Here is a 14406-nt window from a genome sequence, read left to right as displayed (position 1 = left end):
CCCCTTAGGACGAACAACAATATGAACTAACTAGTACCCTCAGAGCTCCCAGGGTCCCAACCACCAACTAACCTATCATTTTTAACCTAAATGTGCATCTTTTTTGCTCCATTAACCTCTGTGGGTTGTGGGAGTGTGGGTTGTGCAGATGTGCCTGCATCTCAGCGGTACTTGAGACTCTGAACCTTTAAGGCTGCTTTGTCTCTGGACTCTAGCCAGAGTCAATATGCCACTGTTTCAGTACCATCTGAGCAGCCACACTATGAGACACCTTCACGATAAAGCCACATACCCGAGAGGGTCAACACAGAACAATTACATAGGTCGGATAAAATAATAATTCTCTCTCTCTCTCTCTCTCTCCCTCTCTCTCTCTCTCTCTCTCTCTCTCTCTCCCTCTCTCTCTCTTTCCCTTTCTCTCTCTGTCTCTCTCTCTCTGTCTTTCTCTCTGTCTCTCTCTCTCTGTCTTTCTCTCTGTCTCTCTCTCTGTCTCTTTCTTTCCTTCTGTCATTTGGTGTATCTCTGTCTCTGCCTTTCTCTGTCTCTCTGTCTCTGTCTCCCTTCCTGCCCCCCTCTGCTTCTGAACAAGTTATTTAGCAGCCTGTAGTACTGGTCCTAACCTGATTAACTTAGCTGTGTTCTTCTGCTTTCTCTGCTGTGTTCCTAGCACAGAGCAGTTCATGGCGGAACAAGGCATGCACATACTGGAATGGGAAGCTTTTCCTCCTCTGACCCTGGCCGGATGTCATCGAGTGAGCTCAAGTTCACAGGAGTCTGCCTGCTGTTGAAGTGAGGGTGCCCTCTGCTGCTTCCTTAGCCCCCTTACCTGGGTGCTCTTGGCTGATACCAGACATCTTCAGGGAAGTTCCGTCTCTGCTGGTGCCATGTTTGAGACTAGGTTTTGAGAAACCCACACTTGAGGCTGAGAAGGGAAGGGTCTTTTCTCCCTAGAAGACGATTTAGAATGAGGCATGTTGCTCTATCTGGTCAAGCCTGGATGGCTGGGAGCAAATAAGTCAACGCTTCATCCCTGGAGAAGGTGCTTCCATGAAGATGGCTGCCAAGTGTGTGCTCCCCTAAGGTGGAATCCTCAGAGGTTCTGATTAGAGACACAGATAAAGTTCTCCTAGTCTGTGTTCTGTCTGGGAAGCAAGAATTAGGATCTTCAGAAAGTCAGTTTTTGTATAGGTGCCTATTTCTAGGGCTCTGTCCTTGCTTAGTTATTTATATTTAATCATGTTTGATAAGGATGGTGCACATATATGTTATATATGATATATGTCATATCATATATGTGTGTGTGAGCATGCATGCTCGTGTATGCATGCACATGTGTGTGTATGTATATATGTATACATATAATATCACAATATAAATATCATGTATAACATAGCAATACAATGAAAATTTTGTCAAGTAACAGCAGAGGTTAAGAGATTAGTATGAACTTGATACCAAAATACATTACTAACAAATACATTACTAGAAATTAAACCACAAGCCAATTAATTTCATCATTCTCAGTATGAATTAAAAATAAAATTGGAGTCCTCTATCAGGAATTAATCAGTTACCAAACCCATGTGCCTCAGCTTCTATAACAATCATATGAAATGATGCAGAAAAATCACTTGACAAAATTGTAAAAATATTAATTACTGTAAAAATTCCCAGTAAATCCCAAATCAGAGAACTACTCACTACAAAAGATGTAATTACAACCAGTGAGGTGCTCTTTATTTATTGTGTGTCTCAACTTCTCTTTCTCCAAATGACTATGCTAAGTTAGTTTACACCCTGTTCATGTAACTGTTAGACTGTGCTCATGAGTGCATATTTAAAAACTTGAGGTATTTGATTTGGCTGCAATAAATCCATTCACTATTTTTAATAGTGATTTGTTTCCTACTGACAGTGTGTCTTCTGGGCTTTCAATTCCATGCATCTCTAGTCATTTAACCCTTCTTTTTCCTTTTTTAGCTTGTAGAAATTAGAAAATGACTTGTAGGGCCAACTTAACTGCTCAGGAGGTAGACATTTGTCACAAAGTGTGAGTTTGATCCTCAGAACATGTGAGATTAAAGGGGAGAACTGGTTTCTGAAAGCTGTCCTCTGACCATCATATGAACATGATGGTACATGAGCACGTGCGTATACACACACACACACACACACACACAGAGAGAGAGAGAGAGAGAGAGAGAGAGAGAGAGAGAGAGAGAGATTCTCTGTGTAGTCCTGGCTGTCCTGAAACTCACTGTATAGACCAGGCTGGCCTTGAACTCAGAAATCAGAAATCTGCCTGCCTCTGCCTCCCAAGTGCTTGGATTAAAGGAGTGCACCACCACTGCCCAGTGTGAGAGATACAATTCTTAAAAAAGTCTTGTAGATATCAACATAAAGACTTTGCACACATTTCATTAATTTTTTTGTTTCTCTCTCTCTCTCTCTCTCTCTCTCTCTCTCTCTCTCTCTCTCTCTCTCTCTCCTCTCTCCTCTCTCTCTCTCTCTCTTTGTGATGGGCTCACCACATAGCCTCTGATGGCCTTGAAATCACATCCTTTTGTCTCAGGTTTCCAAGGGCTGGGGTTAAAGATCTTACTATATGTGAGCGGGCATAGTAAAGGAACTATAAATACCACTACTCCATGGTATGATTATGGGAAGTTTTTCATTGATACAAGAAAGAGTAGCCAGTGACATCTGGAAGGTTTCAGAGCAGAGAGAGAAAGAAATAGACTGGACACGCATGGCCAAGGTTACCTGTGAGAGAGGATAAATAATTAGAGAGAGAGAATAGAGAGAGCAGAGTGAGGAGAGCCAGAGTGGAGAGTGGCAAAGACATGAGGAGAGTTGGGTTGTGAGAGGAAAAGTAGATGGGGTGGGAATTGGGTGAACTCAGGGAGTTTAGCATATGGGAGGAGGTGGGAGGAGCTGGGATGCTAGCATGGCTTTTAAATTATGTACTAGGTACTTGTGATACTGTGGAAGCCTGGAGGCCAACAGGCACTTTGATTTGCTGATAGGCACCACAGGTAGCCATATGTGCCTTTAGCTAGATATCAGGGAAATGACTTCTTTCAACAGATGGAAACCAACTTTACAAATTCTTGAGGAATACTGGCTTTTATCTAACTCAGAAATCCTATAGTACAGCTTGAGTTTGTTTCTGGATTTGTGAACTGCCCTTTGGAGTTTAGAAAATAGGGGTCTTCTTTGAACCTGGCACTCACTACCATGAATGGGTTCATATTTGATACTATTGTTATATGTCCTTTAAAAAATATTGACTCCCAGTTTCCATAACTGGCATATAGAAAAATGATTTAGCTTTCAGTATTGACCTTACACATCATGATCTTCAAAACCTGAAAGCTGGCCATCTTTTGTGTTTTCTTTGTGGGTTTTGTTTGTTTGCTTGCTTTGGTTTGGTTTTGATACATGCCTTGGCATTTTCAATATCCAGAAAATGCTATTAATGTCTTATTTTCCATTTCAATCCCTGTATCTTTTTGTCCATGTACCATTAAATCAGGTAGAGCTGCCAGAGCAATGCTGAGCTAGGACTGCTCAGAACAGACCTCTTACCTTGTCCCAGAGTTAGAAGAGAAAAGATTTTACTTTCATCTTAACTATAGTGTTCTCAGCAAGGTTGTTTGTTTGTAAAAAACAAACAAACAAACAAAAAACAAAAACAAAAGCCAAACCTTTTTGGGGGCGGAAGATATCCTTTTGGCTTCCTTAAATGCCTGGCTACAAACATTGGAATAAGAAGGAAAACTGATAGTCAACCTTCTTATGTTCTGATAAGCTGTTCTAGCCCTAGTCCCTGCAGTGAGGCTAACAGCCCTGCCACTCTCTCAGAGGTCCTGCCAATCACCCAAGACACCCACCCACTAAACTTTGGAAGGCAGTGGCCGTGGCCCCCCTTAGCACCAACCGTTTCAGTACGAGGAAGGCTCTCTATGCTTAGGACCTGGGAGAATGCTTCATGTATGCCAAGCCCTTTCCTACCAAGAGCTGCAGCCTTTTACTTCTTCAGAGAGTCCCAGGTCACTACACACTGTGAGCAGGTTCCGGAGCTCTGAAACAGCTAGTTATGCCTGGCTTTCTGCTTTGTGATTACCATTTGGGGTGCCCAATGCCTACAAGTTCCTGTCCACCATTGTGCAATGGTATCTGATTCCATTCTTCCTTCTCTAGTCTGTGGGATGTTTGGACTGTTCTCTGGTTTGACTCAGGCATTTGTAATGTGTATTTATACAAAATAGAGACACATGTTCATTTCTACACAACTCTAGCGCTAACCCTTATAGTGCCAGGTGAAATTGGCATTTTTATTATCATTTATTGCTTTTGTTAAATATCAGCTAGAGACAAACAAAAAACCACATCTCAGTAATGTTGAATCAGCTGTTTATTAGAAAAATGCATTCCTTTGTATGATGCTGTGTCAGCTCACCTTTACTGTTAACTTGATTTTTAGGTGTTCCACACAGTGTGTTCTTTTTTTTTTTTTTTCAAGATGCCCTCCTCTGGTGTGTCTGAAGATAGCGACATTGTAGTCATATACATGAAATAAATAAACAAATAAATCTTTAAAAACAAAACAAAACCCAGGCAGTGGTGGCACACACCTTTAATCCCAGCACTTGGGAGGCAGAGGCAGGCGAATTTCTGAATTCGAGGCCAGCCTGGTCTACAGTGTGAGTTCCAGGACAGCCAGGGCTACATAGAGAAACCCTGTCTCAAAAGACCATAAAAAAAATCACAGTGTGTTCTTATTATAAGTGTGATCTCCTTGCCCATTCTGTTTTGTAGTTGGATTTTGTTCATGTGTATGAAGGCTATTAATTGCTATTTATTAATTGAAAATACACATAACTTGCTAGATTATCCCTGTATTTGATTTAGTTTTACATTGTTTTGTTAAATATCTTTTATTACACCACCATATCCCCTGCCTTTAAGAACAGTATTGCTTATTGTCTGCAGTTCCTGGTATTTGTCTGAATGTGGCACCCATCCCTGGGGCACCCAGATGCCCATACTGAGGAGGGAAAGGGCAGTAGGGTAGAAGGAGAACAGAGGGTCTGCGAAGCATGCATTCTGATATGTAAAATGTAGAAGAGAAGCTTAGGCCTAAGGTAGAGTTAAACATGCCATTTTCTACCAGCAGATGAACTAGATATTCCTCATCAGAAGCCAGCGAGAGCAGATCAGAGGGGGTCGGGCTCTAGAGTCCTGTAAAAGCCCTGAGGCATTGTGGGAGTGAGCATCTGACAGGTTGGGCGGGACCACCTCACACCGAAATACAACTAGTTATCCCAGTGTTTCTTGTCTGTGAAATGAGCTCCTCAGAATAAGCCCTTTGCAGAGATGGCAAATCCCTGCTTTTATGAAAATGAGTATCTGCCATCTTGACACAAAATACAACCACAAGCATTTATTATTAGTCACAGGAAAAGTCATGCACGAATTCTATACCAATCTGTACATTGGTTTCTCCAGAAAGATAACAAAATGCATGATGTCCAGGAGTCTTCTCAGGTACTAGGATCTGAGAATTATCTTCCTTAGGGCTCCTTTCATGTCCTGATTCCTCAGGCTGTAGATAAAAGGATTGACCAATGGTGTCACCACTGTAAAGATGACGGTGGCCACTGTGTCCTGCAGTGAGTATGAGGATGAAGGACGCATGTAGACACCTAGAATAGCTCCATAGAAGAGGGAGACCACAGTGAGGTGAGACCCACATGTGGACAGAGCTTTCCTTATCCCACGGGCAGAGGGTATTTTCAGGACTTTAGAGAAGATGTAAACATAGGAAACAACAATGCATGAAAATGGTGTCAGGAATATCACTCCACCCACAGTGAAGACCATCAGGTCATTGATGAAGGTGTCAGAACAAGAGAGCTTCAGGATAGGGTAAGGGTCACAGAAGAAGTGGTGCACTGCATTGTGGGAACAGAAGGTGAGTCGAACCATGAGGAGAGTATGCAAGAGAGCATGCAGGTTTGTGATGACCCATGATATGGCCACCAGGAGGACACACAATCTGGGTCTCATCATCATGGTGTAGTGGAGTGGGTGACAGATGGCCACATAGCGGTCATAGGCCATCACACTCAGGAGGAAGCCATCCATGTTGATGAATGTGATGAAGAAATAGATCTGAATCATACACTCTGTGTAGGAGATGGTCTTGCTTCCCAACACGTGGTTCACCAGAGCCTTGGGGACAGTGACTGAGGAGAAGCAGATGTCAACACTGGAGAGGTTGGCCAAGAAGAAGTACATGGGTGTGTGGAGATGAGGGTCACAGCTGATGGCCAGGATGATGAGAAGGTTCCCAGAGATGGTGACCAAGTACATACTCAAGAACATTCCAAAAACAATCTCTTCCTGCTCTGACTTTCCAGAGAGTCCCAGGAGGAGGAATTCTGCCACCATAGTCTCATTGTCTGCATCCATGTCTGTGGAAAAGAAAGTGTCACTAATCAGTCAGGTCATTTGCCAACATTTAAACAAAAGGGATTTCTATCTTGTAGTGCTTTACTGGTTGGTGGCAACTGAATGCAAACACGCTTCCCACATTATAGAATCTTATGGTAAAATCCCTACTAAACAACAGGGTGCAGTTCTAGAGTCCACAGCTTCTGGCTGCAATGCTCCTGGGATAATTCAAGGTGTTTTCCCTGGAAATGAGAGTACTGCCTGCCTTGCTGATCAAAAAAGGAGGCAGAGCCTCTTTTTTTATGTTAGTGGTTCCCAACCTGTGGATCGGATGTAGAATGACCTTCTTAAGAAGCTGCATATCAAATATCCTGCATATCAGATATTTTCATTATGATTCATAACAGTAGTAAACTTACAGTTATGAAGTAGCAACAAACATAGTTTTATGGTTGGGGGTCAGCAAAACATGAGGAACTGTATTAAAGGGTCATAGCATTAGGAAGAGAGAACCACTGCTCCAGTAAGTGATGAGCCCTGACTGCTGAGATAGGGGGTTAACCAGCTGGGGGAATTGGTTATAGGAAGTACTTACACTGGGAGACTACTCCTGGGAGAGTTAAATTCATGAAGTTAAGTGGAAAGTGCCGAGATAAGAAACCGTTAAAACATTTAATAGATTTGTTTATTCTATTTTGTGTAAACATGTTTTGCTTGGAAGTATGTGTGTGTTCCATGTGCATGCCTGGTGCCCTTCAGGGTCAGAAGAAGGCATTGGATTCCCTGGCACTAGAGTTACAAATGGCTATGAGTCACCATGCTGGTCTTCCATAAGAACAGCAAGTGCTCTTAACTACTGAGCTATCTCTCTAGCCCCCAAGGAATAATTTTTTTAAACCTAGAATAATTCAGCATCCTATCATTGATAGTGATTCTTCATTTGTGGGACTCAAGCAGTTGACATCTACTTCCATCCACAAAATATGGAGCAGGGTTAGAGAAGCCTAGACCTGAGAAACCTAGAGAAATTAGCCCTGTGGTCTTGATGACTTATGGCAACAATACATTCTCAAGGATTAAGTTTTGACACATGTTGTCAAGACAGATTTAAGAGTGCCTAGACTGGAGGGTCCTAAGGAAAGACAGTTCCCATAGCAGAAACAAAGAGAAGAGAGGAAACGCCGTCTGAAAGGGATTTGCCCTATACACTAGAAATTGGTGAAATTCTCTCATGCTCCCCTATTATTGTAATTGTGACAGAAGGTGGCCTATCATAGGCAGGATTCCTGCTGGAAAGTGTAGTGATACATCAGCAAGCTGCACTTCCATAGAAAAACCAAGTGCTTTGACATCACACTCCTAACCCCTCCCACTCTGACTGGATACCCACCAGGCATGCTCTGAAGTAGAATTCAGCATCTACAGCAACTTCCTTCTAGAGACAGCGCTGCTATCATTGACCGATTCTTCATTTATGGGACTCAAGCAGTTGACATCCTTCAGCTTCTTACAAGCCTTGCTAACGACCATGTCTGACATAGCTTTGTCCCTGAGCTTGGATCCCTGGATGGTACAATTAAAACTGAGTAGTTCCTAGACTAACCTAGTTCTCTATATGGGGCTCAGAATAGTGTCCAAAGTAGCTTAAGCCTGAGACCCCTTTGTTGTGGGATTACCGGTCACAATCAAGGTACATACGGAAGCAGCTGGCACAAATGCAGAGATTGGGGTGGAATGGGACAGCCTTGCATGTCTGAGAGGGAAATGGAGTCTTTCCAGTAAAGGCTGTTAGGTGTCTGCTGCCAGAGCATCACAGCCTGTTGTCCCCTCCTTATCCACTACTGGGACAAGAATTTTTTTCTCTTGAGCTTGACTAGATACAGAAGGATTTGGTGAAGGCTTCTTTCCCCTTATGCCAGTGTCTCCGGGAATGAATGACATTGGGTAAACTATTCACTAACCTGTGTCCCCAGCCCTCTCACCTGCTGCTCTCAGAGGCTCTCAGAATCCTATCTCTGCTGGTCCCATCCTGGACTTGGATAATGTGAAATTCATGATGAGAGGTGAGATCTGAGGGAGTTCTTTTTACAAAGACATTTAAAGTGAGATGCCTGGCTGTCTTTTATAGCCGTTTAGGTGATGGAGAGAAAACAAATGGATGCAGGTGCTGTCCCTGGAGATCAGGACTTCCACAAGGGTGGGAGGTTTGTCTCCCTGGGGCATCCCTGGGGTTGATTTCTCAGAAGTCCTCATTAGGGATATGTGCTCGGTGCTCATTGTTTGCATTCTGTCAGCTTGGACCAATGGGATAAGAATGGGAAGAATGTGTTTCTCGTGTAAGTACTTGTCCCACAGTTTCATATTTTTATTAATGTTACTATTTAAAGGTACAAATTCTCTAACATTCCACATGCACATGTTTGTATGTAATTTATTTCCATTATCATTCAACTGAAATCCTCACTCATTTCCACTGTAGTTTTTTTAAGATCTATTTATTTTATGTATATGAGTACACTGTAGCTGTACAGATGATTGTGAGCCATCATGTGGTTGCTCGGAATTGAATTAAGGACCTCTGCTCGCTCTGGTCAGACCCACTCGCTCTGGCTTTAAGATTTATTTATTATTATGTCTAAGTACACGGTAGCTGTCTTCAGACACACCAGAAGAGGGCGTCAGATCCCATTACAGATGGTTGTGAGCCACCACGTGGTTGCTGGGATTTGAACTCAGGACCTTTGGAAGAGCAGTCAGTGCTCTTAACCACTGAGCCATATCTCCAGCCCTCCACTGTAGTTTTCTTTTTGGTGTGTGAAGTGGAGAGACATCAATTCACTTACAGTATGACCCCAGTACCACAGGGGTCTACAGTACAAACAGCAAACTCACAAATGACTGGAGCTAAACCTTGCAATGTGCCATACACATAGAGGAGTTCAATTAACATGACAAATGTCAGACATCAATCCCAACTTTCTATTATTAGTATTTGTGTGTGAGTATATGTATCTCTGTGTGTGACTGTGTATGTCTGTGAGTGTGTATGTGCATGTGCATCTGTGTGTGTGACTGTGGACATCTGTGAGTGTGTGTGTGCATGTGTGTGCAGGTGTGTGGAGCCTTGTATGTTGTTTCTCAGGTGCCCTCTACTCTGTCTTTTGAGACAAAGTCTCTCACTTGCTGACTGAGCTGGGCTAGCTGACCAGTGAGCTCCCAGGACCTTCCCGTGTCGGTCTCCTCCATTGCCAGGATGGCAGGTGCTACCCAGGAACTGGATATGTCATGTGATTTCTAGCCATTGAACTCAGGTCTGCATGCTTTGCAAGGCAACCAGGCTTTTGTCACAGTGCCTTTTTTTTTTTTTTTAAATTTTGCTTAATGTAGAAGTCGATACTACCAGGGAAACTAAAAGTAGATCCCATCGATTCACTTCTTGATATTGTTTTTGCTTTCTCTAATGATCCTTCGTATTCTAAGAAACTTTTTGTATATATTGGATATTAGCCCTCTATCAGATGGAGGATTGGTAAAGATCTTTTCCCAATCTGTTAGTTGTCATTTTGTCCTATTGACAGTGTCCTTTGCCTTACAGAAGCTTTTCAATTTTATGAGATCCCATTTGTCAACTCTTGATCTTAGAGCAAAAGCTATTGGTGTTCTGTTCAGGAAATTTTCCCCTGTGCTCATGTGCTCGAGGCTCTTCCTTCCTTTCTTTCTTTTCTATTAGTTTCAGTGTATCTGGTTTTATGTGGAGGTCCTTGATCCATTTGGACTTGAGCTTTATACAGGGAGATAAGAATGGATCAGTTTGCATTCTTCTACATTCTAACCACCAGTTGAGCCAGCACCATTTGTTGAAAATGCTCTCTTTTTTCCACTGGATGATTTTAGCTCCTTTGTCAAAGATCAAGTGACCATAGATGTGTGGGTTCATTTCTGACTCTTCAATTCTATTCCATTGATCTACCTGCCTGTCACTGTAACAATACTATGCAGTTTTCATCACAATTGCTCTGTAATACAGCTTAAGGTCAGGGATGGTGATTCCACCAGAAGTTCTTTTATTGTGGAGAATAGTTTTCACTATTCTAGGTTTTTTGTTATTCCAGATGAATTTGAAAATTGCTCTTTCTACCTCTATTGGAGAATTGAGTTGGAATTTTGATGGGGATTGCATTGAATCTGTGGGTTGCATTTGGAAAAATGGCCATTTTTACTATATTAATCTTGCAAATCCATGAGCATGGGAGATCTTTCCATCTTCTGAGATCTTCTTTGATTTAAGAACTCAAGAAGGTAGACTCCAGAGAACCAAATAACCCTATTAAAAATGGAGTACAGAGCTAAACAAACAGTTCTCAATTGAGGAATACTGAATGGCTGAGAAGCACCTAAAGAAATTTTCAACATTCTTAGTCATCAGGAAAATGCAAATCAAAACAACCCTGAGATTCCACCTCACACCAGTCAGAATGGCTAAGATCAAAAATTCAGGTGATAGCAGATGCTGGCAAGGTTGTGGAGAAAGAGGAACACTCCTCCATTGCTGATGGGATTGCAAGCTGGTACAACTATTCTGGAAATCAGTTTGGTGGTTCCTCAGAAAATTGGACGTAGTACTACCTGAGGAATCAGCAATACCATGCCTGGTCATATACCCCGAAGATGCTCCAACATGTAATAAAGACACATGCTCCACTATGTTCAGAGCACCCTTATTTATAATAGCCAGAAGCTGGAAAGAACCCAGATGTCCCTCAACAGAGGAATGGATACAGAAAATGTGGTACACAATGGAGTACTACTCAGCTATTAAAAACAATGAATTCATGAAAAATTGTAGGCAAATGGATGTAACTAGAAAATATCATCCTGAGTGAGGTAACCCAATCACAAAAGAACACACATGGTATGCACTCACTGATAAATGGATATTAGCCCAGAAGCTTGGAATACCCAAGATACAATTCACAAATCACATGAAACTCAAGGAGAAGGAAGACCAAAGTGTGGCTACTTTGGTCCTTCTTAGAAGGAAGATCAAAATACCCATGGGAAGAGATACAAAGATTGGAGCAGAAACTGAAGGAAAGGCCATCCAAAGACTGTCTTATCTGGGGATCCCTTATACAGTTACCAAACCCAGACAATATTGTGGATGCCAACAAGTGCTAGCTAACAGGAGCCTGATATAGCTGTCTCCTGAGAGGCTCTGCTAGTGCCTGACAAATACAGAGGAGGATACTCGCAGCCAACCATTGGCCTGAGCACACAGTCACCAATGGAGGAGCTAGAGAAAGGGCCCAAGGAGCTGAAGGGGTTTGTAACCCCATAGGAGGATCAACAATATGAACTAACCAGTACCCCTAGAGCTCCCAGGGACTAAACCACGATCCAAAGAGTACACATGGTGGGACTCATGGCTCTAGCTGCATATGTAGCAGAGGATGGCCTTGTTGGTTATCAATGGGAGGAGAGGCCCTTGGTACTATGAAAGCTCTATGCCCCAGTGTAGAGGAATGTCAGGGCCAGGAAGCAGGAGTGGGTGGGTTGGTGAGCAGGGGGAGAGGGGAGTGGATGGGGGCTTTCGGAGCGGAAACCAGGAAAGGGGATAACATTTGAAATGTAAATAAAGAAAATATCTAATAAAAATGGGGAAAACCAGAAATTTTTGAAAAGTTATCAGTCTGGGATCACTTGTGTGTGACACAAATAAGAAACATGGCTGTCACATAAACAAATGGGATTGAGCTGACTCCTGCAGGAGAGGGACAAAATTGAGGGGAAATCTTTCACACATTTAAGGGGGATTTTAGCCTTTAAAATAACAATCCACATCTGACTTCATCCACTTCCCCTATTTTTCTTATCTGTGCTACCAAAGGGACTGTTAGATTTATTAACAGTATTTCATAATGTTTAATTATAAAAGTAAATATCAAACACATTTGTATCAGTGTACTAGCAGTTTCTTATGAAGCCCAAATTTTTAAAAAAATATGTCCTGTGAAATTAAGTAGGCCTTCTGATTGCAGAACATTCCTATTCTAAACAGTATAGATAGTCATATTAGAGCCAGAGCAAATATCTCAGCTGGCACTGGGGAGCTATAACTCCATTTTCAGGACATCCAGTACTCTCTTCTGGCCTCATTATGCACGGCACTGATGTACAGATCCACACATCCAGGCAAGGAGCCCATACACATAAAATAATAATAAATAAATTTTCTAAAAAAGAGAATGTTCCAGACACATGCACACCTCAACATCACGTTTCCTGGCTGAGGCTCTCTGGCTTGGGCGGCCAGAATCTCTCATGCCGAGCAGAAGTAGGTGTGCAGCTGAAGATGTTTGATCCCGGGCTGCTGCTTTAGAAGAGCAACTGAGTCTTACATAGGTAGACTCTCACAAAGCGTGGCATCTCCATAGGTTTTCAATCTGATCATATTCTGTCTAAGGTTGCCAGTACCCAGGCAGATGGCAACCTCTTGTAAAGCTTCTCCCACTGGCCGGCCATTTTCTCAAGAGTTAACACACCTCAGTATCCCAATTCAGGGGCTCCTCCAGCCTATAACCCTGAAGTAGCATTGCCTAGAGTTCTATGCACATCATCCTGAAGAAGGGATGGCACCTGGTAGCAAATGTTCCAGAACAACATACCATGGGACCACCCAGCACAGTCTGTTTAGTGACTCCATAGCCACCTAGGCATACATTGTGACTTTTACACAAATGTCTCTGTAATGAGGGTGCAGTAAAACCACTGAACTGGACAGCTCCCTGGGTATAAAGATGAAAGGTTTATTATAAATACAAAACTGCCCTGTGGCTCTCTCTCAGGTGGAGAGAGAATAGTCAAGAGTCTTTTGGGAGAGTGCAAAGCTTCTGTGTCTACCTCTTGAGAGCAGAGAGAAGTGGATGGTAGGGGTGGGGTTGGAGGTGGGTTGGGGATGGACTTGCCTGTTTTAAAGAGAACCAGGCAGCTATCAAGGGGAGGGAGTTGCAGGCTGGAACAGCTGGGATGTTTAGAGGGAGAAGAGCCTAATGGCTTTGATATGCACCATAGGTGTATGCCAATAGGAAACTCGGGGCTTGAGCCACTCGCCTAGGCAGGATGCAGGAAGTTTTGACTGCTCATTCCCCACGCTGTCGCTCGCTCGTTCCCCACACCCTATGGGCATCGGGCTGTGAGAAGCAGCAGAACCCCACTCCAGGGTGGGGAAGTGCAGTCTGAGGTCCTCAGGAAACTACCGGAGTTGGCTCACAAGTCCTGGACCTCCACAGTGGCAGAGGATGTCACGAGCTTATGGGGGCCATTCTCCTTCAAACCACCACCCAACTTCAGGTTACAGTTGATCATTGATGGGAAGTCATGGTGGCAGGAGCTCACACACACTGGCCAAACACACAGCATCTCTAAAAGGTGGAGATGTGTAAATGTATGAATGCTCAGCTCCCTTTCTTGGCTGGCACATAATCTAGGGTTGCCTGTCTAGGGAGTAGCTACCACTCATCATGGGCAGATACTCCCACCTCAAGATCATCCCAGCACAAGCGTGCTCACTGGTCAACCTAACCTAGACAATCCCTCAATGAGACTACATTCCCAGGTGACTCTAATCGTCAAGTTGACAATTAACACAAGGCTCACAGTGAACGTAACCTTCATGAAACTGTTTGTACATTGGAACTCATCTGGTTGGAGCTTGTCCTGCCCAGTCTTGCCAAGGTTATTGGCAGGTCTCAGCATGGCAGAGTCTTGAAAGGGGTGGTGTGTGTGGCTTCAGTGCCACTTTCTTCGATGTGACACATCAGGTCCCTATCCCAGGGGTCTTCCTTTGTTTGTCTTTGCTTTCACTCTGTAGTCTGCCATCCTTGAGAGCAGAGTCATCCTTGAATCCAATCACACATCTCCTCACTGGCGTAGGGGTATCTTGCAGTC

The 14406-nt window shown here is 43.2% G+C and overlaps 1 protein-coding gene across 1 annotated transcript; it reads right to left on the bottom strand.

The window, feature by feature from the left end:
• Positions 1-5431: 5431 nt before the first annotated feature.
• Positions 5432-6516, bottom strand: LOC116077487 (olfactory receptor 1361-like). Its single transcript, XM_031352057.1, has one exon. It carries the CDS (start codon positions 6475-6477, stop codon positions 5554-5556), a length of 924 nt encoding a protein of 307 aa, XP_031207917.1. The 5' UTR covers positions 6478-6516; the 3' UTR covers positions 5432-5553.
• Positions 6517-14406: the final 7890 nt, after the last annotated feature.

The sequence above is a fragment of the Mastomys coucha genome, unplaced genomic scaffold (genome assembly GCF_008632895.1).
Source record: "Mastomys coucha isolate ucsf_1 unplaced genomic scaffold, UCSF_Mcou_1 pScaffold5, whole genome shotgun sequence".
NCBI lineage: Eukaryota > Metazoa > Chordata > Mammalia > Rodentia > Muridae > Mastomys > Mastomys coucha.
The sequence above is the reverse complement of the archived record's forward strand: the minus strand, read 5'-3'. Positions and strand labels throughout refer to the sequence as shown.